This window comes from Gallinula chloropus (assembly GCF_964237585.1).
Source record: "Gallinula chloropus genome assembly, chromosome: 27".
Classification (NCBI taxonomy): Eukaryota; Metazoa; Chordata; class Aves; order Gruiformes; family Rallidae; genus Gallinula; species Gallinula chloropus.
In genome coordinates, this window is record NC_140112.1 from 2,209,710 (window position 1) to 2,236,260 (window position 26,551).

Here is a 26,551-nt window from a genome sequence, read left to right on the forward strand (position 1 = left end):
GAGTTCGCGGGGCAGAGCTGGAGCGCCTGGGTGGAGCGGGCCGGGCCGCCGGCGGAGCCGGGTGAGGGGCGGCGGCGGCGGGAGGGGTGGGGAGGGGGCGGTGGGGGGGGGGGGGCGGTGGATGGGGTGGGGGGGGGCGGGAGAGGGGGGGGGGTTTGCCGCGAACGGCGCCGCGCCCGCCGCCCCCCGGTCCTAGCGCCGCCGCGCGGCGGGCGGGCAGCGGGAACTGGGTAACGGGAGAACCGGGAGGGGGGGATCCGCACCGGGCATCTCGGGCTGGTGGCTGGGAGCGCGGCATCCGTTACCGGGGGATGGTACCCCCGGGTGCGGTGGGCGCTTGGGCAGCCCGGCCCCGGGAACTGGGGAGCCCAAACTGGGAACTGGTTGGCACCGTCAGTCCTGACTGGGCAATGGGTGCCCCAGGCCAGGGACCGGCAGTGGGTACCGGGGACCCTGGGTTGGCAACCGGGCATCGTGTTCTGTGTATCGGGGTGCCCGGCACTGGGAACCGGGCTGCCCATCCTGGGGAACTGGGCTCTGCACCCTGGGGTGGGCACTGCCCCGCCAGTGCCCCGTGTCACGACGGGGTGGTGACACGGCTGGATGGGGCTGGGCACAGCTGAGCACCCAGTGTGGTGTGGACAGACAGGACTGGGCACCCAGTATGGCCCAGCCTGATGGGACTGGGCTTTGACAGCTGGACACCACTGGGCACCCAGTATCGCAGTGCGGGGTGGCACTGGGTGCCCAGTATCACATTGAGGGGTGGCACTGGCCCCCCAGCATGGCACAACTGGACAGCCCTGGGTGCCCAGTATCACATGGCAGGATGGCACTGGGTGCCCAGTATCACACAGCTGGATAGCATTGGGTGCCCAGTATCACATGGCAGGATGGCACTGGGTGCCCAGTATCACACAGCTGGATAGCATTGGGTGCCCAGTATCACATGGCAGGATGGTACTGGGTGCCCAGTATACCCCAGCTGGCCAGGCCACCATCACCACCAGCCCAGTGAACACCGGTTCCCCCACCGCAGAGCCCAGTGCAGCCACTGGGGCCGGACACCCACTCGACATGACTGGTGAGGACACAGCTGTGCACCCACTGAGGTGTCCCTGGGGCTGAGCCCGGTCACGTCCCAGCCCAGACAGGACCATCCCCGGGCACCCAAACCCTGCTGGCATGGGGCAGTGGGACAGGGTCCTTGCAGGCGATGGCACGTCGTGGCACCGACCCTTGTGCCAGGACAGTTCCATCCCTTGGGACTAACTTGAGGTGGTTGAGTTGTCCCTGGAGTGCTGGTGCAGTCCAACGACTGGCAGCAGTGGTGCCATCCGAGGGCTCCGTGGCTGCACCCAGCACTGGAAGCAGCCAGGGGACACCGCGACCGAGGGGACACCGGGACCGTCACTGCGCCGGCCGCTGGTGACGGGGTTTTGTCTCCAGCAGGATCAGGGTCGGAGCTGGAGGAGAGCGGGAAGAGCAGCAGCAAGAAACTGGATGCCATGACCCTGATCAAGGAAGGTAAGCGGCCTCCCCATGGGGAGAACCCCCCACCCTGCGCTCCGGGGCTCCTTCCCGCCGCGCGGCGCCGCTCACCGCGCTCTCCCGCCGTAGACATGAGCATCTTCGGCCACTGCCCGGCGCACGACGAGTTCTACCTGGTGGTTTGCAACCACTGCAGCCAGGTGGTGAAGCCCCAGGCCTTCCAGAAGCACTGCGGTGAGCGCTGAGGGGGGGGTCTGGCTATGGTTCCCCCCCCCCTTCCCTCCCCCGGCATGGCAGCCGGGAGTGACGCGGGAAGGCAGCCGGTGCTGGCCGTGCCGGTGCAACCCGGTGTCGGTGGGTTCACGGTGGTGGGACCCCCGGTGTGGGCTAACTCCAGGCTTTCCCCCCCACCCCCTTCAAACCCACCCCCCCCTCCATAACCCTGTCCCGGCAGAACGCCGCCATGGGCCGCTCAGCAAGCTGTACGCCCGCGCCGCCGCCACCGCCGCCAAGTGCCACGTCACCGTCAACGGGCAGCCGGCGGCCGGCGGGACCCCCGGCACGGCCAAGGCGCTGAGGGAAAAGTCTCCCGGTGCCCGTGGGAGAGTCCAGCCCCTTCCCGAGCGGCCGGACAAGGACAACAACCTCTGGTGAGGCACCGGGACAGGCGGCTGTCCCCACTGCCCGCCGCGCCGCCCCTCTGACCCCCTCACCCCCTCCCCAAATTCTCTCCTCAGCTTGTTCGTGCCCGTGGTCAACCTGGAGAAGATTCCCAGCATCCCCAAACCGGACGGGCACGGGATCAAGGTGCCCCCCAAAGCCGTACCCACCAACACCAAGGAACCCATGGGGAAACCCGCCACCGCCGCGGTGCCGAAAGAGCCCCCGGTGTCGGCCGGGGTCGGGGGGGATTCGGCGATGCCCGCCGATGGCCCGGGGTGCAAACCGGAGAGCACACCGGCCCCGGGGGAGAAGGACACGGGTGCTTCCAAGCCGCCCCCCAGATCCCACAAGAAGTTGGCGCGTGAGTCCCCCCCCCCCACTTTTCCTTGCCGGCGACGGGGTGGGGGCAGCAGATTCGGTGCCGCGCGGCACCGTATCCCGGTCCCGTTATTTCGGCAGCCGGGTCTGGCAGCGGGGGTAGGTACCGAGGGGGCATCTCCCAGCGCTGCTCCTGCCTCCGGAGGAGCCGTGCCCCTGACCGCAGCTCCGTTCACCCGGCAGGTTTCGGGCCTCTGCCCGCGGTGCCGGCTGCCCCGGAGGAACGGCGGTGGCGGAGTGCGGCAAGAGCGTGAGCCAGGGTTGAACCCCCCCCACCCCCCCTCCTCACCCCCACCCTCACATCCCCCTCTCTGTCTGTGTGTGTGTGTGTGTGTGTGTCCCAGATATGGGAGTTGGGGAGATGCTGTGGGGTCCGCAGGCGATGCCATTAGCACAGCCCAGGCTGGGGGGTGAAATCACCCCGGGAATGGGGTGAAGGGGTTGGGCAGGAGGCAGCAGCACCCTCCCCCCAGCCCCATTCGCCTCGCTGGAGGGGGATGCTGCAGCCCCTCGCTCCGAGGAGGGGGGGTCCTCCTCATAGCCCCCCCTATCAAATAGCTGGTGGCCACCCTGGCGAGGCCATACCCCCCCCCAGTGCCACCACTCCCATCTTGCCATCAACACCTCAGCAGTGGCCGGACATGGCAAGGGTGGGGGGGCAAACCACCTGCTCCCCCCCCACCCCTCCATCAACACGGGGGGGGGCCCCCTCCGGCCCCCCCCGGCATCCCGCTGCCTTCCTCTACCCCCAGGCAAGGAGTGCGACCTGAACAGGCAGTGTGGCGTGCTGAACCCCGACACCAAGAAGATCTGCACCCGCCTGCTGACCTGCAAGGTAGCAGGGTGCTGGGGAGGGAGGTTTTTAGGTGGGGGGGGTGGTCCCGGTGGGTGCTCTCTGACCCCCCTCCCCGCTGTCGCCCGGCACAGATCCACTCGGTTCACCAGCGCCGCGAGGTGCAGGGTCGGGCCAAGGACTTTGACGTGCTGGTGGCCGAGCTGAAGGCCAACTCCCGCAAGGAGAGGAGCCCCCCAGGGAAGGAAGCGCTGCCCCCACCCCAGCAGGACCCCTCCTCGCTGCTGCAGCCCCTCGCCGGCCCCCCCAGCACCTCTCCCTGCCGAGTGAAGCCGCCCCACTCCCACTGCCTGCTCCCCAGGTGAGGATCCTGCTGGGTGGGTGATGGGGGGCAAGGTGGACACCCCAACCCCCCCCACCCCAATACCAGGCACCCCAAGAAATCTCATGCTCCCCCCCCCCCCCAACTCTGGTGCAGGGCCCGGCTTTCCTCTGACAGCGACCCCGAGGACGCGCCGGCCGCCTCCGGAGAGGGGGGCCCAGGGGTGTTCCCCTTCCCTCTGCCCAAGGGGGGCAGCCGGGTGTCGAGCGAGGAGAGCGAGGAGGAGGGGGGCGAAGAGCCCCCCCGTCCCCCCACGCACCCACCGCGGCCCCAGGCGGTGAGTGATGGGATGGTGACCCCAGGGTGGGTTGGTGCCGGGTGGGATACATGGGTGGGTGGGTCCTGGGAGGGGGGGTGGAGGGGGGTGGGGGGAGGGCCATGCTGACCAGGTTGTGTTGTGTGGCCCCCCCTTCCCCTTCCCCCCCCCCCCTCCAGTTTTGCACCTTCGGGAGCCGGCTGGTCAGTCCCGGCTGTTACGTCTTCAACCGGCGGCTGGACCGGTTCTGCTCGGCGCTGGGCTCCATGCTGGAGCGGCACCTCAGCTCCCACATGTGGAGGTGAGGGGGTGCTGCTGGGGGGGGGATGGGGGGGGCACAGTGGGTGCTGGGGGTGCTGCTGGGTGCCAGGGTGCAAAACCACCCAGCGCTGAGGGGGGGGGGGGTTGTTCTCCCCTGGGTCCCAGCGGGGTAGGGAGGGGGTGTAGCTGAATGGGAGGGGAAAGGGTGGGAGCAGGGTTTGAGTGGGGGGTCATGTCTCACCCCTCCCTGCCTGAATTGAGGGGTGGGGGGACGACACATGTGGTAGGGGACAGGGAGGGAGTGGGGGTTTTGGGGGTGGGGTCCCATCTCACCCCTCCCCACCTGAATTGAGGGGGGGACATAGCGGGGATGCAGGGAGGAGAGCAGGGGTTTGAGGGGGGTATCTCATCCCCTCCCCACCTGAATCAAGGGGGGGATGCAGGGAGGGGAGCAGGGGTTTGAGGGGGGTATCTCATCCCCTCCCCACCTGAATTGAGGGGGGAAAGCAGGGAGGGGAGCAGGGATTTGGGGGGGCTGTCTCATCCCCTCCCCTCCTGAATTGAGGGGGGGATACAGGGAGGGGAGCACGGGTTTGGGGGGGCTGTCTCATCCCCTCCCCACCTGAATTGAGGGGGGGAAGCAGGGAGGGGAGCAGGGGTTTGGGGGGGGTGTCTGACCCCCTCCCCACCTGAATTGAGGGGGAGATGCAGGGAGGGGAGCAGGAGTTTGGGGGAGGGTGTCTCATCCCCTCCCCTCCCGAATTGAGGGGGGCATGCAGGGAGGGGAGCAGGGGTTTGAGGGGGGTATCTCATCCCCTCCTCACCTGAATTGAGGGGGGGATGCAGGGAGGGGGAGCAGTGCTTTTTAGGGCGGGGGTGTGTGTCCCATTTCACCCCTCCCCACCTGAACTGGGGGGGGGGCACCCATCAGGGATGCAAGCATGGGAGTGAGGTTTTATTTTGGGGAGGGGGCATCCCACCTCACCCTTCCCTTCCCCTCTTACAGGAAGATCCCTCCAGCCGCCGAGCCCCCTCTCCACACCACCCCGGCCCCCCCAACCCCCACCACCTCCCCTTGTGGCTTCACCGCCCTGACCCCCTCCCCACCTACACGGACCTCATCGGTGGCGGCGGTGGTGCCCCCCGGCACGCGGGAGGGCCGGGTCCCCGCCAGCCTCAACTACACGCTGGGGTCCCCCCACGCAGCGGCCGCCTGCAGCCAGCCCGAGTGCGGGGGGGGGGGCAGCCAGTCCATCACCTCCCCTCTGCCGGCCAACATCCCCTCACCCTCCTTCAGCAAGTTGCCTTCCACCAAGGCCAGCAAATCCTCCCGCTCCCGGGAGACCCCCGGTGGGATGGAGCCGGACACCCGCAAGCGGAAGCCCCCCCCCAGCTCCAGCGGCCCCCCCTATAAACGGACTTGTTCAGGGGAAGGGGGGAAAAGCAAAGGCCCTGGCTGCCAGGGTTCTGTGCCCCCCGGGAAGACGAAACCCCCTCCCCTGGGTTGTTCAGCTGCTTCTTCCTCCTCCTCTGTCATCCTCAACGGTGGGACGCGGGTGAAACGAGTCCCCCCCCCGGACTGCCACGACCCCCCCGGCTCTGCCGCTGCGGACCCCCGAGGCTCGCCGCTGCTGGGAGCGGGGCTGCCGCTGCCCCCTCCTCGTTGTGCCTCCGAGGAGGAGGTGAAGAAGCGCAAGAACGCGGCCACGTACTGCCGGCCTGTCAAGCCCAAGCCTGTGCCCTCCTTGCCTGGCCCCCCGCAGCCCCCCGGCTCAGCCCCCCCCGACTCAGGGGGCTCCGTCCGCAGGAAGAAGCCGGGGACCCCCCTGGGCTTTGAGGAGAAGAGGAATGCCCTGAAGGTATGGAGTGAGGGAGTGGTCTGGGAGGGTCCCACTGCTGAGCTGGGGTGTTTGGGGTGCTCCTGGGGGGTGCAGGACAGCATCAGGGGGTGGTGCGGGGAGGTGAATTGGGGGGGGACCCCTCCTGGGTCACCAGCACCCACAGGGGATGGAGTGGGACCCCCCCCCGCCAGGGCTTGGGGCTGCTTGCCTGCTCCCACATCCTGAGGGACACCCCAGTCCTGGGGGCGGCTGGACCACAGGGATACTGGGGGGGATCCACCCCCCCAGCCACTCGTGTCCCCAGTGAGAGACAGTGTGGGGACACCCTGAGGGACCCCTGGCCCGGGGTGGGGGACACCAGAGCACCAGGGGGACACCGTGGTCTGTGGGTGGTGTGTGCTGTGAGGACCCTCTGGGGACACCGTGGCCCTGGGTGGGTGGGACAGCGGGGACCATGTGGGATGCCTGTGTTCCAGGTAGGGGACACACTATGGCCCCCGGTGAGGGCTGCCATGGGGTACCCGTGTCCCTGGCGTGGGACACCGTGGTGACACCATGAGTCACCCCTGGCACAAGGGAGGGGGCATGGGGGGACACCGTGGTCCTGGGGACATCCTGGCTGCTGCGGGGACACCACATGGACACCCTAACACTGGGTGGGGGGGTGAGGAGGGACCCTCTGGGGATGGGGGGGACATGCCAACCCTGGGAGGGACACACCATGGGGCTACTCTAACTGGGCTGGGGGGCCAGCACGGGCCTGGGATCCCCCTGTCCCCCTGTCCCCAGGGTCAGTCCCCACAACTGACCCAGCACCTCTCTCCCACAGTCCAAAGCCCATTAACAGAGGGGCCACCGGGGCCACCCCCCCACACCAGGCACGGGAGCATCACCCCCCCCCAATCCCTCCACCGGGGAAATGCTGAAAAACTGATGAAGGGGGGGGGGGGGAGAACCCCCAAACCCGACTCTCAACCTCCCCCAAGGAACCAAGGACGAACCAACCTCCAGGAAAATACCTCAAGACTCTCAGTTCTGTTCTCTTGCTGCTAAACCAGCCCCCGGGAGAGGAGGGGGCAGGGGCGGGGGTGGGGGTGGAGGGGGGGGGTCCTGGCACAGGACTGGCCCCTACCGGGCCCCCCCCCGGGCCCCCGCGGGTATTTATAAGAATTACTATGGCTGTTTTTTTGTTTCTTTTTTTTTTAAAAAAAAAAAGGAAAAGAAAAAAAAATCCTCGTAGTGCTGAGGGGGCTGGGGGGGGGCTGCGGGGCTGGGGGGGGCTGGGGGCCGCGGGGTACCCCCGCAGCAGCGCTGCGGGCAGAGCAGGGGGTGTCCAGGGGGGGCACGGACAGGGCGGCTCAGCGGGAGCCCTGGGGGCGGGGGATTGGGGGGGGGGGGAGCTGGCACCCCCGCGGGATAGGGAAGGGCTGGGGGGGGGCTGTCCCCGGGACCCCAGGGATGGGGTGGACCCGTGCGACAGGCCACGCCCATTGTCTCAGTGGCCACGCCCCCTTGTCACGCCCATAGACGCCCGATCACCCCCGCAGCCAGAATAGCCCCGCCCACCGGGCACATAACCACGCCCCCTTATCAGCATAACCACGCCCACTGCCAGAACAGTCCTGCCAATCGCTTATTCGGCCCCGCCCATCCCCGGGCATGGCCCCGCCCATGCCCCTATATGGCCTCGCCCTTCCCGCATAACCCCGCCCATCGCACACGACCACGCCCATCTTCCGCGTAAGCCCCGCCCATAACCCATATGAGCACGCCCATTGGCTCTATACCCCGCACAAGCCCCGCCCCTTGCCCCTCTGGCCCCGCCCCCTGGGGTTGGGAGGGAGGGGCGCTGGAAGCCGGCGGGGGCTGCACACACACACACACCCCCCCCGCTACCCATATATCGGGGTTTGGGGTGCTGGGGGGATGAGCAGGGGGCTGGCATGGGGGGCTGGCTGCGCCTTGGGATGGGTGCATTTAGGGGTGCCCAGGTGAGCCCCTCCCCTCCCTTTCTCCCCCCCCCATCTCCCGTGTGCTCCCCACAGCCTGATCCCGCTGCCACCGGCCTGACCTCCTCATCCCCCCCCCCACACCCCCCCTGGAAAGGACACCCCCCCCCATCTTGGGGCCAACCCCCTGTACCCCCCCAAAACCGGGCAAGGGCTGTGGGGTCCGATGGGGAAACACGTTTATTTTTGGCCAAGGCATCAGCGGGCAGCTGCCAGCGCAGGGTTGGGGGGGGGGATGCATCCCGGGGGGTGACACGGGGGACACAGGCTGGGCTGCGAGGGTGCAGGAGGTACCCCTCCCCCGTTTGGGGTGCTGGAGTCCACGGGGTCCCACTCCCTGTGGGTTGGGGGTGGAGGGGCTCTGCTTGCATCTGCAGGTTGCATGGAGCCGGGGGGGGATGCTGCACCCCGTGGGAGGGTGAGGTGCCCCTCCTGGCCCCCAAACCGAGTGCTGCCCAGGGTGGCACATGCTGCCCCAGCGGGACTCATGCTACTGGTACACATGCCAGGGAGGGCACGGGGCAGAGGGGGGGGGGATGCCGTGGGGAGGGGGGACCCCCGGGGCCCATCTCCCAGCACCGCAGTGTGTGGGTGCTCTGGTGCTGCCATTCCCGGGGGGCACCCTCTGAGCCAGTCCAGGCACCGTCACCCATGGTCCTGTGGTGCCCAGTGGTCAAGGGGTCCAGTGCCCACCCCTCACCACCATTCTATGGCCACGCTGCCCCCCCCCACAGCCCCCTTGTCCCTCACGGTCCCCAGCATGGTGGTGGTGACCTCGGCAGAGGCCAGTGCGGGTGGACAGCAGCGATGCTCAGTCCAGGGCGGGGGGGACGGCGATGGCGTGTCACCCCCCCAAAACTGGGGCTGCAGCAGTGGGGGTCCAGGATGCCCCCCCCATGCCCAGTGCAGCTGCTGGGGGCAAGTCTCAACAGCAGTGGGGACACTGGGGACTGTCCCCACGGTGCCATGTGTGTGTGTGTGTGTGTGTCCCCTACACCACGATGGGGGTGTCGGAGAAGACGGAGCTGACCGAATCTGGATCCGACACCTTCCTCTGCGCCTTGGGGCCGTGCCGGGGGGGTGGCTGGGGGGTTCCCCCCACCTTGAACCTGCCGTTCTGCCCCGGGCCGGTGGTGGAGGCTGAGCGGGAACGACAAGGCTCCCCGGGGACGCCGGTGGCATGGTTCGGGGTGGTGCTGAGGACGGAGGAGTTGATGCTGTCATCTCGGGGGGCCGGCGGCTTGTCAGCGCCGCGGCAGCAGCAGCAGCGGCACGGGGTGAGGTACAGGTAGATGAGGACCAGCACCACGCTGAGGATGCAGCCCACCAGCGTGGTGTAGGCGGTGTTGAGGGTGTCGTGGGGACCGTGCAGGGTGAAGTTGTGCACCAGCAGATCCACGTAAAGGGTCTCGTTGAAGAGGGGCCCCACCACCCGACAGGTGTAGGTGCCGGAGTCGTTGGGGCGCAGCCCCCGCAGCTGCAGGCTGCCGTTCGCCAGGAGAGCGGCGCTGCCGTTACCCCCTTCCTCCGACACCTGGTCGCCTTCCGGCGTCACCCAGTAGCGGTTACGCACCCCCCGCAACCGGGTGTCGCAGCTCAGGGTGACGGTGTCGCCCAGGTGGGCTTCCTGCACGGCTTCCCGCGCCTCGCTGCAGTTGAGCGGCTGTCGGCCAGCCAGGGCGAGGATACCCACGGGCGCCGGGGCGCTGGGCAGGAGGCACCGCAGCTCCTCCTGGAAGTCCATCACGGCGCTTAACTGGCGGCGGTGGCCGCGGGCCACCAGCTGGAAGAGCGGGCAGTCGCAGGCCAGCGGGTTGCCGTGCAGGTAGAGGCGGTCGCGCAGCCAGGCCGGCAGCGCCTGCAGCTCGCCCACGGGCAGGCTGCGGAGGCGGTTGGCCGAGAGGTCGAGCAGGGCGAGCTGGGGCAGGCGGCTGCCGTCGCGCAGCAGCTCCAAGGGGAAGCGGGCGATGCGGTTTTGCCCCAGGTAAAGCTTCCGGAGGCGGCCGAGGTTGTCGAAGGCCGTGCGATCCACCGAGGAGATCTCGTTGTTGTAGAGGAGGAGAACCTCCAGCTCGGTCAGGTCGCTGAAGAGGTTTTCCTCCAGCGCCCGTAGACGGTTAGAGGAGAGGTCCAGGTGCCGGAGGTGGGGGACGTGGGCGAAGGCTTCGGTGGAGACGAAGGAGAGCCCGTTGTGGCTGAGCAGCAAGGCGTGGAGGTGGGCCAAGCGCCCCGGCGCCCAGTCGGCGCGCAGCCGGCTGACGTTGTTGTGGCTGAGGTCGAGGACGGCGGTGAAGCGCGGCAGCGGCGTCGGCACCGAGCTCAGCACCGCCTGCGAGCAGCTCAGGATGTTGGAGGCGCAGACGCAGCGCGGGGGGCAGCTCCCGCCCGCAGACCCCCACGGCGCCAGTAGCACCAGTGCCAGCAGCAGTGGTGGCAGTGCCAGCGGGGTCCCACGCCCTCCAGTGCTCCCCAGGGCCATGTTCTGCCCCATGGCGTCACACAGGTGACGGGGCACCGGCATGCCCGTGACCCCCGGCACGGGGTTGGCGGCGGTCGCTCGGTGTCACGACATGCGCCGGGCAGGCTGCTCACCCGGTGTCACGGCGCAGGGTGGCTCGGTGGGCACCTGGTTTTGCAGAGTGGGGTGGCTTTGGTCACCCGGTGTCGCCGCATGCGCCAGGCAGGCTACGCCGCGCGGGGTGGCTTTGTCACTCGGTGTCGCGGGGTGTCACGGCACGCGCTCGGTGCTCACCAGGCATCAACAGTGTGGGGTGGCTTTGGTCACCCAGTGTCACAGCATGCAGTGGGGCCGCTCCTCACACAGTGTCACCTCAGTGTTGCGGCGTGGGGTGGCTCCGTGCCCTGGTGTCACGCTGTGGGGTGGCTCCGTGCCCAGGTGTCACGCTGTGGGGTGGCTCCGTGCCCGGGTGTCACGGTGTGGGGTGTCTCTGGGCCCTGGTATCACGGTGTGGGGTGGCTCCATGCCCCAGTATCACGGTGTGGGGTGGCTCCGTGCCCAGGTGTCACGGTGTGGGGTGTCTCTGGGCCCTGGTATCACGGTGTGGGGTGGCTCCGTGCCCCGGTATCACGGTGTGGGGTGGCTCCGTGCTCTGGTGTCACGCTGTGGGGCGTCTCTGTGCCTGGGTGTCACAGTGCAGGATGTCTCCAGGCCCCAGTGTTGTGGAGCAAGGTGACTCTGGACCCCGGTGTCACAGCATGGGGTGGCTCCAGGTCCTGGTGTCACGCTCTGGGGTGTCTCTGTGCCCCAGTGTTGTGGTGCAGGGTGTCTCCAGGTCCCGGTGTTGTGGTACAGGGTGTCTCCAGGCCCCGGTATCACCACACGGGGTGGCTCCGAGCCCCGGTGTCACGCTGTGGGGTGTCTCTGTGCCCCAGTGTTGCGGTGCAGGGTGTCTCCAGGTCCCAATGTTGCGGTGCAGGGTGTCTCCGGGCCCCGGTATCACTGCAGAGGGTGGCTCTGGGCCCCGGTATCACCACAGAGAGTGGCTCCGGGCCCCGGTGTCACAGCATGGGGTGGCTCCGGGCCCCGGTGTCACGCTGTGGGGAGTCTCTGTGCCCCAGTGTAGTGGTGCAGGGTGTCTCCAGGTCCCGGTGTTGCGGTGCAGGGTGTCTCCGAGCCCCAGCGTCGCGGTGCGAGGTGGCTCCGGGCCCCGGTGCCGCTCCGTGCCCCTGGGTCGCCGCCCGCCCGGGCCACGGATCGCCTCCGGGCTCCCGCCCGCCCGCCGCTGCCCCGCTCCCCCAGCGCTGCGCAGGCGGCCCCGGCCGCTCCCCAACCCCCCCCCCCCACCCCCCGGTTCCGTCCCGGCCTCCCCCCCCGGTCCCAGGCCCTGCTGCGGACGGAGGATGCTCACCCCCTCCCCGGGGCGTTACCAGGGCCTGGTACCGGTGCCGGTGCGGAGGACGGCGGCGGGGGAGGCCGAGCCGAGCCGAACCGAGCCGAGCGGGGCCGAACCGACCCGAACGAGGCCGAGCCGAGCCGAAGGGAGTCGAGCCGAGCGAGGCCGAGCGGGCCGAGCCGAGCCGGACCGAACCGAGCCGAGCCGAACCGAACAGAGCCGAGCCGAGCGCGGCCGAGTGAGGCCGAATCGAGCCGAGCGGGGCCGAGCCGAGCCGAGCCGAGCGGGGCCGAGCGGGCCGGGCCGCACCGCACCGGCTGCTGCGCGCACCCGCGGCCCCGGGACAGGGTCTGGGGGCGGCCCCGGCGCGGCCACCCCGCGCACGGCTGGTGCCCATTGGCTGCCGCCGCTTCGCCCGCCACCAATCGCGGCAGCGCCCGCTTAACCCCTCGAGGGCCGCGTGTGTGTCCCCCCGGCCTGAGACCCCCGGGACGAACCGACCACCCGCCCCATCATCCCCGTCATCCCATCCCCATCCTACCGCATCCCATCCCCATCCCATCCCATCCCCATCCCATCCCATCTCATCCCATCCCATCGCCATCCCATCCCTATCCCCATCCCATCCCCACCTCATCCCCATCCCATCCCCATCCCCATCCCATCCCATCCCATCCCATCCCATCCCATCCCATCCCATCCCCATCCCATCCTCATCCTGAGCTCCTATTCACATCCCCATCCCGTTCCATCCCAGTCCCCACCTTACCCTTGTTCCATTCCCACCCCATCTCAGCCTTTTCCTCATCCCAGTCCCAATCCCCTACCTCTATCCCTGTCCTCATCCCATCCCCATCCCACCTCATCCTTGTCCTCATCCCAGCCCCAATCCTTTATCCACATCCCCATCCTACCCCTATTCCTGTCCCCATTCCTACCCTATCCCATCCTATTCCCGTCCCCATGCTACCCCATCCTCACCTCCATCCCCATCCTCATTCCCATCCTATCATTGTCTTCATCTCCATCCCAGTCCCCATCCTCATCCTAACCCCATCTTTGTTCCCATCCCACCTCATCTCATCCATCCATCCATCCATCCATCCATCCATCCATCCATCCATCCATCCATCCATCCCACCCCACCCTCCATCAGCTCCAGCCTCACCAACATCCCCATCCCACCCTTCTCCTGACCCAACCCCAAATCCCTCTGTGCTGCCGCAGCCGGTGCCCATCCTGCCCTTCTGCTACCGGCCTCCAGCACCATCCCTCACCCCCCCACCAACCTACATCCCTTGGCCCCACCCTGTTCCCCAGTTCCAGCCCGAATTCCCCAGTACCACCCATCCCAGTGGCACCCAGCACCCCTAGGATGGAGGGGACACATCCTGCCCAGGGCTCCCTATCCAGGAGCCCCCCTGGGTGCTGGCACCCCCAGCCAGGCAGGGCTGCCCCCCCCCCCCCCCCCCCCCTCAATGCTCTGGCAGCAGCTCTGCTCCCTGGGGGTATTTTTAGACACAAACATTTGTGCCATTTTTTGGGTCCAAAATTAGAGGAAAAGGAGCCAGAACAAACCAGCCTGAGATGATGCAGCTTTTTTTTTGGGGGGGATGGGGGTGGTAATTAAAGTGGAGCCCCCTGCAACACAGAGTGTCCCCAGGGTGCCCCTCACCCTCCTGTCCCCCCTCTGTGCCAGCCTGTCCCCCACCCAGGGGATTTTGTCCTTTGATCGTCCTCGATTTCTGTGCTTTAATCCGGGTGCTAATCCCTGCCCAGCCCCCCAGCCCAGCACCCACACCCTGACTCCCCTGGCCACCCACTGCCCAGCCCGGCCCCCCCGCCCAGCACCCACACCCCGACCTCCCTGGCCCATCGGTGGGGCTGGGTGTCCCTGTCCTTGTGCCACGGTGGGGGGCACCTGGCAGGGACCCAGGTGTCCTGGAGGGAGCCTGTGAGCTGTGCTGGGGGGGGTCAGGGTGCTGGAGTATGGGTGTGCCAGGGTGATGGGGTGCTGGGATGCTGGAGCACTGGGGTGCCAAGGTCCTAGGGTGCTGGGGTACAGGTACCCCAGGGTGCTGAGGGGCTCAGTCCCAGGGTGCTGGGCTACTGGGGTACAAGTACCCCAAGGTGCTGAGGGGTTCAGTCCCAGGGTACTGGGGTGCTGGGGTACAAGTACCCCAGGGTGCTAAGGGGTTCATTCCTGGGGTGTTGGGGTGCTGGGTGCCGGGGTGCTGGAGTGCTAAGGGGCTCAGTCCCAGATCACTGGGATACTGGGATACTGGGGTACTGGGGTACAAGCACCCCAGGGTGCTAAGGGGTTCATTCCTGGGGTGTTGGGGTGCTGGGTGCTGGGGTGCTGGAGTGCTAAGGGGCTCAGTCCCAGGTTGCTGGAGTACTGGGGTACTGGGGTACAAGTACCCCAAGGTGCTGAGGGGTTCAGTCCCAGGGTGCTGGGGTACTGGAGTACAGAAACCCCAGGGTGCTGAGGGGTTCAGTCCCAGGGTACTGGGGTGCTGGGGTACAGGTACTCCAGGGTGCTGAGGGGTTCAGTCCTGGGGTGCTGGGGTACTGGGGTGCTGGGGTACAGGTACTCCAGGGTGCTGAGGGGCTCAGTCCTGGGGTGCCAGGGTGCTCGGGTGTCACTGCAGCTTGATGCTGGGGTGCCAAGATAACAGGTGCTGAGGTGCTGGAGTGGTAGGCTGTGGGGTGCTGGGATAGTGGGGTGCTTGGGGACTGGGGTGCTGGGGGCCAGATGCATCATACTGCCAAGGCCCCCCCTTTCCCCCACCCCGCAGCACCAGCCATGCCAAGCTCCCCCTGCCAGCTCGGGGGGAGAGAAGTGTGGGGGGGCTGGATGTCCCTGAGGAGGAGCTGGGGGGGGTCCCAGTCTGGGGGCTGCACAAGGGGGGTCCTAGCACCTGGTTGGGGGGTTTGCATGGGATGGATGCCAGAGACGGTGCCCAGCATGGCTGGGGCAGAGGGGCCAGGGGTGTGTGGGGTGCCCCTGGGCTTGGGGGGGGTCTCCCATCAGCTGTGGTGGGGGGGTCGGGGGCAATTCACAGACGGCTCTGCTGTGGTGGCTCAGCCACCCCCAGGGCCTGAATTATTGATGCTCTGGTGGCAGGAAACAGCAAAGCCATAAATCCACATGGGACTGAGCTGACGCTGCTGTGACGGGGCAGGGGCAGCCCTGGCTCCCTGCCTCAGTTTCCCCAGGGAGGAGAAAACCCCTCAGCCCCACCCCCCCATCAATCTCCGGGGTGCTGGGGGTGTGTGTGGGGTGGAATGTGGTGTCAGCACAGACAAACCCCTGTCTGCACTGGGAAAAGGGAGGGAGGAGGCAGGGGCTGGGTGGGTGTGAGCCTGGGGTGGGCACCCTGGATTTTGGTGCACCCCTCAAAGGTGGGGGTGGGATTTTCCCTCACGCTGGGGAGCTGGAGCCATCCTGCTACTGCACAGGGCAGGGGATAGACCCAGGGTAGGTGGGGGGGGGGGATGTAGGGACCCCTTTGGGTCCCCAGCAATCCTACTCCCTGGGAGACCACCCTCCGGTACAGCCGGTGACCGGGGAGCCACCGGCAGCCGTTGCCGGGCCCCGGTACGCCGGGGTTGGTTCATCCAAGGTCCCGTGTTTCTAATCTGGTTTGGATGGGTTTATTTTTGGGTCCTGGTAACCTAGCAATGGGCACGTGACACGCGGGGCCTGCGGCAGGGACACACGCGTCGCCCACCTCGCCCGCCGGCCCCTCCACACCCACCCCACACAGGCCTGGGGATGAGGCCTGCTCAGCCCTCACCCCACCCCAGCCCCAGGCAGCCATGGGCTGAGGCCCAGGGCACTGCCAGGAGGATGTTCACAGCCTTGTGCAGGATTTTGGGGGGGGGGGGGTGGTCCTTGGAATTGATGGGGATCCCCCTTTGCAAGCCAATGGACGTGGCCTGGGGAAACTGAGGCGCAGAGCAGGGTGGGGTGGGGGGTCCCAGTTGCTCCATTGCTGAACTAGGAGGAAGGGAAGGGGAACTGGGCTGGGGGTGGGCAGAGACAGGGGCCTTTGTGGACCCTCTGAGCCCCCCTGGCACTGTGCATCCCCCCAACCCCATCCCCACGCTGTGTCCCCCCTGCAGACCAGCACCCCATCCCCTCCTTCCTACAGCCCCCCACCCCAGGGTGTCTCCCACGCTCTCACCCCCCTCTCCCACCCCTCCTTTCCCTCCCCACCCCAAGCCCCCCGAGTGCTCTCCCAGTTCCCCACCAGCCCCTCCAGAGCCCCCCCCCAACCCCCACCCCATCCTCTCCCTTTTGGGGGGCAACTGTGGGAATTGGGGCCTGAAGCCACGTCCGGGGCTTGAACGGGGAACCCACCCCCCAACCCCCATCCCGGGGGGGTGATGCCGGGATCCGGCAGGTCGTGACCCCCGCCCCAGCCCCGCTGGAGCTGCCGGACCGCGGGGACCCCGGAGGGGGCCGTGCCCGAGGTACCGCCGCGCTGGCGGGAGGCGCTTAGGACCCAGCAGCCGGGCGGTGCGGAGCATCCCTCGCCGCAGCGGCTCCGGCCCCGGCCCGGCCCCGAGCATCCCCGCACGGCCCGGGCCCCCCCGGTACGGCCCGGGTTTCCCCCCCCGGCCCTCGGCCCCATGCAGCCCCCCAGGGTAGGTGCCGCGGCTGAGCCGCCCCAGCGGGGCGATGCCCGGGGGAGGAAGGGGGGGGGGGGGGTTGGGATGCGGCCAGGGTGGGGGTTGGGGGGGGACACACCGGGGGTTGCGGGGGGGGGGGGGCAGTCCAACCGGCGGCATCGCCCCGGAGCGCCGGGGATGGGGGGCCGGCGGCAGGGGAAGGGGAACCGGCTGCTTGCACCCCCCTTCATCAGCAATTCCCCCCTCCTCGAGGGTTCCCCGGGGTGCAGGGGATGGGGACACCCTCCCCGCCCGGGAAGTACCCAGGGGTGGGGGTCTCTGTGGTGGCCCCAAGCCCCCCACCCACACCCAGGTTCTGCTTTGCAGCCGGCAGCACCCATTGGGGTGGGTGGGGGTGCAGCACCCATCCTGGGGAGGGGCTCAGGGTGGGGGGTCATGCACGGCTCTCAAAGCGCAAGGGGTGAACCCAGGTGTGGGGGGTGCTGGTGACCCCCCCACCCATCCACATGAGCCCTCATGGCTCCAGGCTCTGGGCGAAAGGACCCACTGGGGTGTTTTGGGTTGAAACGTTGGGATTTGGGGGCTTTAGCCCCAGAACTGCTCCTTCTCGGACAGAATGAGGCTCTTAGTTGAGAAAGGGGTTTGGAGGGGGGTGTCATGGGGGGACCCAGAGGTGATGGGGGTCCCCGCTGACAGCTCTACCTTCCCCACAGGTGCCCGGTGCTGCCTGGCAGCGAGGAGTGGGGAGATGAGCAGGGAGATGAGTGGGGCTGGGGAGCACCCTTGGGTGCTCTGAGCATCTCCACCGTGGCAGCACCCATCCCTGGACCACAAGCCAGGGAGCCGGTGGCAGGCACAAGGCGGGCGAGGATGTGACCCCCCTTGGCGATGCCCCGTCACCCTGAGGATGGGCGATGGGCCGGTGAGCGCCGGCGCGGCGGCACAGGATGGAGCCCTCCCTGCCCGCCCCATGGGCCTGGAACGGCTCTAGGGCAGCACGGGGGCTCCAGCCCTCCCCAGGCCCTATGCCCCCCAACGGCACAGCCGACGGCAAACCCAAAGACGTGGCCTCTAAATCAGTGGGGCTCTTCTTCATGCTGCTCATCGACCTGACGGCCATCGTGGGCAACGCCGCCGTCATGACCGTCATCGTGAAGACGCCGGCGTTGCGCAAGTTCGTCTTCGTCTTCCACCTCTGCCTGGTGGACTTTCTGGCTGCCCTCACCCTGATGCCCCTGGAGATGCTCTCTGGCTCGGCCGTCTTCGACAGCCCGGTGTTTGGGGAGGCCATGTGCCGCGTTTACCTGTTCCTCAGCGTCTGCTTCATCAGCATGTGCATCCTCTCCATCTCCACCATCAACGTGGAGCGTTACTACTACGTGGTGCACCCCATGCGCTACGAGGTGAGGATGACGGTGGGGCTGGTGGCTTGTGTCCTTGTCGGCGTCTGGCTCAAAGCCGTGGCCACCTCCCTCGTCCCCGTGCTGGGATGGTTGTCCCCAGACCGCCCGCCCCTGCCCGCCGGCCGCGGTTGCTCCTTGCAGTGGAGCCGCGGCCCCTATTGCAAGTTCTTCGTGGTCTTCTTCGCCGCCTTCTACTTCCTCCTGCCCCTCCTCATCATCGTGGTGGTCTACTGCAGCATGTTCAAGGTGGCGCGGGTGGCTGCCATGCACCACGGCCCCCTCCCCACCTGGATGGAGACGCCGCGACGTCGCTCCGAGTCTCTCAGCAGCCGTTCCACCATGGTCACCACCTCGGGAGCCCCTCGCACCACCCCACAGAGGACGTTCGGTGGGGGCAAGGCAGCCGCCATCCTGCTGGCCGTGGGTGGCCAATTCCTCTTCTGCTGGTTGCCCTACTTCTCCTTCCACCTCTACACAGCCCTGAGCACCCAGCCCTTGGTGGGGCCAGCGGCCGAAACCGTGGTCACTTGGCTCGGTTACTTCTGCTTTACCTCCAACCCTTTCTTCTACGGGTGCCTCAACCGCCAGATCCGGGGCGAGCTGGGACGGCTCCTCACTTGTTTCTTCAAGCAGCCGCCCGAGGAGGATCTGCGTTTGCCCAGCCGGGAGGGCTCCATCGAGGAGAACTTCCTCCAGTTCCTTCAGGGCACTGGTTGTCCCGCAGAGCCCCGGCCTCGCACCCCCAGCCCCAAGCAGGACCAGCCCCCCATTGATTTCCGTATCCCAGGGCAGATCGATGAGGACACAGTCGAAGGGACAGAACTACGTTGTGGGGATGGGGTTGTCACACCCGCGGTCACCTGTCCCAAACCGGAGCTGTAACGTTGAGGGGGGAGGTTGGGGACAAACATGGCTGCAAAGGGAAAGAGGAGCTGGTGTGAGTGCCTCCCTGGGGCTGGGGGGGGGCTGTGGGGGCTCGCTGGGAGGCGACGCTGGGCTTGGGGGTGGTGGGGGGTGGGCACGGGCTGGGGGACTCATCCCATGAAGGGTGCAGCAGATTTCGGGGTGCCCTCAGGTTGGGGGTGGCCAGCTGCTGCTGCCCTGCTTGGCACCGAGACCCTTCCCTGAGCGGGGCTGGGAGCAGGTACCCCCAGATCCTGCACAGGGGGACACACAGCTCAGCCCCACGCAGGGGGACACAGCTCAGCCCTGGGCCCCACACAGGGACACACAGAGCTCAGCCCCGCACAGGGACACACACAGCTCAGCCCCGCACAGGGACACACACAGAGCTCAGCCCCGCACAGGGACACAGAGCTCAGCCCCGCACAGGGACACACAGAGCTCAGCCCCGCACAGGGACACACAGCTCAGCCCCAGCCACCCCGTGTCCTGGGGGCACCACCCACCTCCCGGGCCCTGGGGCTGCGCGGGGCAGGAGCCCCCCAGGAGGCGGGCGCGGGGTCTGGAGACAGGCCGCGTGGCCGGTTGCGGGGCAACCGCGTATCCCCCATGACCCCGCACACCCCCAGCAGGACTACAACTCCCAGCATACCCCGCGGCACCGAGGCGGAAAACCCCTCCTTTCCCGAGGCGGAAGGCCGTCCCCCGGCTCCCGGCGTGCCGCGGGGAGGACTACATTTCCCGGCGTGCCCCGCGGCCGCAGCACCGGACATCCGGTACCGCCTGAGGGAGCCGCCCGGTGAGGGAGGGAAGGAGGGAGGCGCCGCCGCCGCCGCCGCCGCCGCCGCCGCCGCCGCCGCCGCCGCCGCCGCCGCCGCCGCCCCGCAGCACCGGCCCCGCTCCCGTCCCGCTGCCGGCGGTCTGGGCCGCTCGCCGGCCTTCCCCCCGCCGCCATGGGGTGCACGCTGAGCGCCGAGGACAAGGCGGCGGTGGAGCGGAGTAAGATGATCGACCGCAACCTGCGGGAGGATGGCGAGAAGGCGGCCAAGGAGGTGAAGCTGCTGCTGCTCGGTGAGGAGGGGCCGCGGCCGGCCGGAGCGGGGAAGGGCCCCCTTGGGGGGGTGTGGGGGGTGTGGGGGCTCTGGGAAGGGGCTTGGGGCGGGGGGTGAGGGTCTCCCGGCTCGGGCGTGTGAAGGCGGCGGGGGTTGGGGTCTGTGTGGCGAGGGGGGGGCACAGGGAGCTCGGGGAAAGAGGGGGTTGGGGGGGTTTGGGGGCCTCCCGGGCTCAAGAAGGGGCTTGAGGGGGTGAGGGAGAGCCCACCCGGGGTAGCCGGACTCTGCAGGGATTTGAGGGGGCCTGGGGGGGGCTCTGATGAGAGGGTCCAGGGGGGCTGGAGGCTTTGTGAGGCCTCTGAAGAGGGGGATGGAGCCCCTGGGGTTGGGGGCTTTGTGGGGCCCGAGGGGGTCTCTGTGGAGGGGAAGGAGGAGGGGGCTCCCGAGGCTGGGTAATCTTTACTGGGTGAGCAGTGGGGAGGGGGCTTGGGGGGCCCTGGGTGGGCTGGGGGGTTGTGGGGCGGCCTATGGGCCAAGGAGTTGCCCCCTGAGGAACTGGGTGGCCCAAGGGGACAAGGCCCCAGCCCCAGGTGTGACCCTGTCCCCTCACCCTGCCTTGGGTCCCCGCTTCCCTCCCCAGGCCTGAAGGCTGGGGGGTTGTGAGGGAGTCATGCTGCTGCCCTGGAGTGGGGCCTTTCCCCAGCCAGAGCTGCCTGATGAAATAACTCTGCTGCTTCTGGGTGTTGCTGGTGCTCCAGCCTGGCTTCCCCCACCCTGGGACCCGTCCCACCGCGGCAGCTCCGGGCTGGGGAGCAGCACAGGGGCTGGCTGGGCTGGCACAGGCGATGTTTGGTCTTGGATTGGGGGCAGAGAGGGGTGGCAGCACGGGTGCTGGTGTCTGGATACTGAGATTGCATTGCTGGGGCTTTGCCTTTGAAGCTTTTTTGCTTGTTATGGGGCAGTGGGATTAAATCCTTTGTCAGGTGAAAAGAGCAGCTGGGTTTCTCCAGCTGGAAGGGTCTGAGCCACCTTGGCAGGGACACTGGGGTGGTGCTGGGTGCCCTTGCAGAGCCCCTGCTAGGACCTGGCTTGGTGTGGAAGAACGTTTGGCTTCTGGTTCTCCAGAGTTTGCAGGGGTATGAAGCTGGTGTGGTCTGTAGGGACAGGCAGGTGAGGGGGGGAAAAAGAAGCAGAGGAGCAATACTCCCTATATTTTGTGCAGTGAAAGCCCATTTGTGGGCTCTGAGGAGAGCTGGAGTGTTTCTCTTAGGAGAACCACTGTCTCTCTTGAGCAGAGAACTCTTGCTGTCTGCACTCCACACCTTGGGGGCTGTGTTAAGAAGTTCTTGCAGGTGATAACCCAGCTCCAGCACGGAGGAGGCAAAAGCTGCTCCATCCCCAAAGTCTGCTGGGTGCAGGCTGCTCCTGTGCTGGCTCTTTACAGCTTGCTGGGAGCTCAGGCCTGGTGGGGTGATGCTGTGGGGTGGTGTTGGACCATCTGGTCATGTAGGTCATCATCATCTTCTACCATCTGGGTGGTTCTTGGGGGTGGGTTTTTTTGTGCTACACTCAGGTTTTTCCATCTCAGGGGGAGACAGATGGAGTTTGTGAGGACCAGAGCGACAGTGTTGGGTGTCTCCTGTTAGAATGAGACACGTTAAGGAGCAGTTCTGCTTCCCAAGCCATCCTTGTCCTAAGGATAAGCTCCCCCCTGCTCTGTCTAGCCTGGTTTTACTTGTCCTCTGAGGTTTGTGGTCTTGTGCTTATGTAGAAAGCTTCTTGGCTGTGCCTCAAGATAACCCTGTATTCTCTGGGGGTTCCTTTGGGTGTGGGTAAGCAAGGCTTGGAAATTCTCTGGGGGGAATACCCATCCCTTCCTGGGGTTTGTTGTTTTTTTTTACATGTCAGGTGTATTCTTTGGGGGTGGCTCATTCTTTGTGGTGATGTTGAAAAGGCACCGAGGGCTTGGGGGCCAAGAATGACCTCGTCACCAAATGAGGGAGCTGAGGGAGCAGCCTAGAGGTGGTATAATAGATGGTTTCAAAGCACTAGAGGCCAGGTGAGGCTTTTAAAAGCTGCCTTTCTGCACTGCTGTTGGCTTTGGATGGCAGTAAAATACCCCATTGCTGTGTTTCTGAGCTCAGGGAAGGGCTGGGGGGGTGGGGTGTGGAGTAGCTGGACATGCACAGGGCCTGAGACCGGAGCACTGGTGGGTGTCTACCCTGCTTAATGAACCTCCAACCATCCCAGATCGGGTTCAAACCTGCAGCCTGGTTTCCTCCTTACAAAAACATGGTGATTCCTGGTGCTCCCAGGCTGAGGGAGCCCTGGGACAGGCTGCCCAGGGGGTGTGGAGTCTCCATCTCTGGAGAGATTCCAGCCCCGTCTGGATGCCGCCCTGTGCAATATGAGCTGGGGAGCTGCTTTGGCAGGGGGGTTGGACCCCAGGAGCTCTCCAGGTCCCTTCCAACCCCTGGGATTCCAAGGGGATGCTGAAGCCAACTCTCTGGCCACCCCCAGCCCCGTTAACAAGCAGAACAGTTAATTGCCAGCAGAAAAAGGACCTGCAGTGGGAACAAACAGCCCTTCAGTCAGGCATCAAGGGGCTGATGGGAGAGTTCAGGAGGGATTTTTTGTTGGGTTCCCCCCCCTCATTGTTTGAGCAAGCTTTTTTATGATGTTTTTTTGGTAACCTAGTATTAAAATGTCTCTGGTACGTGGTGTCTCGGATCCTTAACTGGTTGTAAGAGCTCAGGCAGTGGTTTATGTAACTGGAGAGAGCCTCTCACAGCACTGCTGATGCAGTGGGGTTGGGAAGAAGCAGGTTCCTCTCAGCTTGGGAGTCTGTGTGTTCCTCCCCATTAAAATAACTGCCCCACTTTGGGCTGGATTTATGTAGGTTAAGGAAAGCCTTGTGCTTGGACTAAGGTGGGGGGGTTGTTCTTCCCCAGCCTGGGTGTTAGGAGAGCTGGGTGTTAACAACCTCAACCACCTCCCTGGGCAGCCTGTGGTTGAGTCACCTTCCCTGGATGTGTTTAAAAAGAGGGTAGATGAGGTGCTGAGGGATCTGGCTTAGCTTAGGATGGGGATGGTTGGACTTCATGATCTTAAAAGGGCTTTTCCACTCTTGTGATTCTGTGACACACCCAAAATCAGGAGGTGTTTTGGTGTCATTGACTTCCTCCCCTCTTCACCCTTGGGCTGAGGAGGAAGGAGAGAGGGTTTGAGCCCTACACTTCCTTCTGCCCAGAGCTGCTTGGGTCTGTTACAGCCCCTGGCATCCAGGAGCTGGTTGGGATGCTGGCTGAAGTGATCTGGGGAGGACATACCAGTGGGATGGTCGGGGTAAAGGTGATCCTGGCGCTGGTCTGGCAGCAGCTTCTCCTCAGGGATTTAATGTTTCCCTTTCACAACTCCACATTGAGCAACTTTTGGAGGGTGGGGGTGCTTTGGGCTGGTGGTTTGTTGAGGTTTTTTTTTATTAATAACACAAAAGTAAACCTGAGCATTGAATAACCACTGAGCCAAGGTCACCCCAACCCTCTTCCAGGTGTGAATGGTGTGGGTGCCTCTTGAAGCAGGGTGCAGTTTGGAGGATGCTTTCCACAACAAAAGCCATCAAGCCAGCGTTCCTGGGAGGCTGGGAACAGCCTGGGAGCCCTCCCCAGCCACCCCCTGCTTAACTCTGCCTCTTCCTCTCTTCCTTTGCCTCCAGGAAAGCTCTACTCTGCAGGTGCAGACCTGCCACTCTGCTGACGTAAAAACCTGTGGGATTTTTCCAGTTGGGATGAGCAGCCCAAATGGAGGAGGGCACAGGAACCCTTCTTGGTTGGTTTAGGTGCCAGCCTGTGTCCTCTAGTGCCTTTTAGGTCTGTCACACTGTGCCATGCCTCAGGGCAAGGAGGGTTGTGTGACATGGAGTGACAAAGCTGCTTGTACAGAGTTGTCCCACTGCCAAATCCAGCCCCTTTCCCTTCCCTGGGGTGAGCACACTGTGTCTCTGTAGCACCAGGAGCAGCCAGTGTTGAACCTTTGTGCCTAAACCACCCTGTTATCCAGCCTGTTGGGGCTTCACTGGGACTGGAGCTGGTGTGTCATTAGCTGAAGCATCCCTGCTAATTCCTGCAAAATCATGGGAAGCCCAAGTTCCTTCTGCAGGAGCCTTCATCTGCGTGACTGCCTGAGTTAGTGGGTCCTGCTGCTCCTGGACACCTTGGGAGTTTGTGTCTGGAATGGATTTCCCCTACCTTTTTCTTTCCTTTTTCACCCCAAACTCACCAAAGCCACCTCAGTGTGGGTGCTGAGCCTTCCAGGGATGCAATTCAGGGCAAGCTTCACTGCTATTTATAATGTCCTTAACCCCAGGTAGCTCTTCTCTAGCACAGAGGGTTTCTCTGTGGCTCCTTATTTCACAGAGACCATCAGGGGTGTCAGACCTGGCCTCTTCTCAGCTCTGGAGCTGCTTAATGTCCTCTGAAGTGTGACATGAAGCTCTGAGGTGGGTGGTAATCTTGGGTTGTGGCTCTGAGCATCCTCCCCAGCTAGAGCTGCTGGGTGCAGGGAGCTGTGGTCCTCTCAGATCTTTGAGGCTTGTGAAGTCCACGGGGTGTATCTTGTGACTCGTGACCACGTGAAGATGTTTTGGGCAAACACAGTGGTCAGACTGGCCCTTGAGTTGCATTTTCATAAGGCAAAATTCAAATATCTCACTCCAGTTGGCTTGAAGAGGCCACTGGTGGGAACTGGGACAGGAGACAGGCGCTGAGCTGATCTCAGCTCGAGTTGTGGAAGGTGCTTTTGATATCTGAGATGTCCTGATCTTGGTGCAGAAGTGTCCCAGCCACCTGGTGACCTCTTCCCAGCAGAGAATGCTTGAAGCAACTTGATGATGGCCAAAATACCTCCAAAGACACAACCTTCCTGCCTGGGCTTTGAAATTCTTAGAGGACCTGAAGCACTTGTCTTCTCCTGAAGATGGAGGTAGTGTCTGGCCTGGTGTTGGCATTCCCTGTGCTCATCCATGAAACAAATGGTTCTTCAGAGGGACTCAACCCCTCTGGTTTATTGAGCTGGTTCATCGGGGCCGCTGTAGCTGGGATGCAGCCACTGGGGCACAACCTTCTGGCTTCTCACATGATATCCCATCCAAATCCTCTGCTGATGGAGCCCAGGATCCCATCGCCCTTCCCAGCTGCCAGAGCCACTGCTGCTCATGGGAAGTTTCTCATCCCCCATGACACCCAGGTCCTTCTCAGCAGGGCTGCTCTCCAGGAGCTCTTCTCCCAGCCTGTGTCTGTGTCTGGGATTCTTCCAGCCCCAGTGCCATACCTGACACTTGGCAGTGCTGAACCTCCTTCAGTTCACCAGGGCCACCTTTCCAACCTGTCAAGATCCAGCATCTGTCAGTCACTCCAGATATGGACCCTGTTGGGGTCACTGGGAGGCTGCTGCTTGAACCCACTCGTGTGAGGAGCGGGCGCCTCGCGTGTCTGTGGGCAGTGTCACAGCTCCACAGCTCAGAGCTTAAAAAAAGCCACGTCCTAATTAAAAAATCCCCCTCCCAGCACACTCTCCTCTTCCAAGAAAAGTTATTTCAATGCTCTGCCTCAGGATTTAATGAAACTTGAACCAGGGCCAGAGGGCTCTTGGAGAATGGGCTGAAATCCCAATTCCCCAGCCAGTCACTCCGTCTGTAGCGTGGGGCTGTTCTAAATTCTCCGTGCAGGGCCCAAACATGTCTGTCTGTCTGTCTGTCTGTCTGTCTTTACACCAGCACGTGATGCGTATGTGGCCCAGGAAGCGTCAGACAGACAGAAGTCCCATCCCAGGGCTGGCTAATGGCATTGGATCAGAGGGCTGGAGCAGCTCCCCTACGGAGAGAGGCTGAGGGAGCTGGGCTGGGTCAGCCTGGAGAAGAGAAGGCTGTGGGGGGACCTCATTGCAGCCTCCCAGTCCCTGAAGGGAGCAGAGGAACAGGAGGGGAATGGGCTTGTTAAAGGGCAGAGACTGGCAGGAAAAGGGGGATGGAGTGAAGCTGGAGGAGGGAAGGGTGAGATGAGAGATTAGGGGGAAGTTCTTTGCAGAGAGAGTAGTGAGGGGCTGGAACAGGCTGCCCAGAGAGGGGATGGGTGCCCCATCCCTGGGGGTGTTCAAGGCCAGGTTGGCTGGGGCCCTGGGCAACCTTGTGTAGCTCCAGGCCTGGAGGTTGGTGTCCCTGCCTGTGGCAGGGGGTTGGAGCTCTGTGATCCTTGGGGTCCCTTCCAACCCAGCCCAGTCTGGGATTCTCTGATCCCTCATGGCTCTGCAGCTCGGGTGATGCCGCTGCGCTGTGCCGTCACCTTTTGTTCCCCCGCGGGTACCAGCCATGGTGGCCACCCGATGCCTGGCTCTTATTTCATGTTTTCTCAGTTGGTGTTTGGTAACTTCTCTGCCTCCTTTAACCTTCTCTCCTTACGGGGTGGCACTGCCTGGGTCAGCTTGAAAAACAAACAGCGAGCGGGATGCGCGCTCGGGGCCGAGCGGAGGCGCCGATGGAGCTCAGCCCCCTGTGGCGTTGTGTTTCTGGGGTCTCCATCCACCACCAGCTCCCTCGTGTTTGAGGAATGAGCTTTTCCCTCAGCAGGGGAA

General features: G+C 65.2%; 4 protein-coding genes across 4 annotated transcripts in view; 3 read left to right on the forward strand and 1 right to left on the reverse strand.

Annotated features, from left to right (window-relative positions):
• The first annotated feature begins 1,467 nt into the window (after positions 1–1,467).
• ATXN7L2 (ataxin 7 like 2) lies at positions 1,468–7,287 on the forward strand. The gene is made up of 10 exons (XM_084276025.1): positions 1,468–1,527; positions 1,621–1,725; positions 1,946–2,141; positions 2,229–2,515; positions 3,285–3,367; positions 3,460–3,686; positions 3,804–3,984; positions 4,143–4,264; positions 5,231–6,083; positions 6,895–7,287. Exons 1-10 carry the CDS (start codon positions 1,509–1,511, stop codon positions 6,907–6,909), a joined length of 2,088 nt encoding a protein of 695 aa, XP_084132151.1. The 5' UTR covers positions 1,468–1,508; the 3' UTR covers positions 6,910–7,287.
• Positions 7,288–8,998: 1,711 nt separating this feature from the next.
• On the reverse strand, positions 8,999–10,595 carry AMIGO1 (adhesion molecule with Ig like domain 1; the record flags this gene model as incomplete). Its single annotated transcript, XM_084275813.1, has 1 exon — positions 8,999–10,595. The coding sequence occupies one exon, from the start codon at positions 10,593–10,595 to the stop codon at positions 9,066–9,068; it is 1,530 nt and encodes a 509-aa protein (XP_084131939.1). The 3' UTR covers positions 8,999–9,065.
• A 6,918-nt stretch (positions 10,596–17,513) lies between these two features.
• GPR61 (G protein-coupled receptor 61) lies at positions 17,514–18,851 on the forward strand (the record flags this gene model as incomplete). Its single annotated transcript, XM_084276013.1, has 1 exon — positions 17,514–18,851. One exon carries the CDS (start codon positions 17,514–17,516, stop codon positions 18,849–18,851), a length of 1,338 nt encoding a protein of 445 aa, XP_084132139.1.
• Positions 18,852–19,810: 959 nt separating this feature from the next.
• GNAI3 (G protein subunit alpha i3) overlaps positions 19,811–26,551 on the forward strand; it is a 34,663-nt gene continuing 27,922 nt past the window's right edge. Inside the window, exon 1 of the mRNA XM_084276014.1 lies at positions 19,811–19,943. Coding sequence (XP_084132140.1) covers positions 19,826–19,943 — 118 coding nt within the window. The 5' untranslated portion in view covers positions 19,811–19,825. The remainder of the gene's footprint in view (positions 19,944–26,551) is intronic.

Coding starts and splice junctions, on each gene's coding strand:
- ATXN7L2 (XM_084276025.1), top strand. Junction 1,726..1,945: donor GGCCTTCCAGAAGCACTGCG/GTGAGCGCTGAG, acceptor CTGTCCCGGCAG/AACGCCGCCATGGGCCGCTC. Junction 2,516..3,284: donor ATCCCACAAGAAGTTGGCGC/GTGAGTCCCCCC, acceptor CTCTACCCCCAG/GCAAGGAGTGCGACCTGAAC.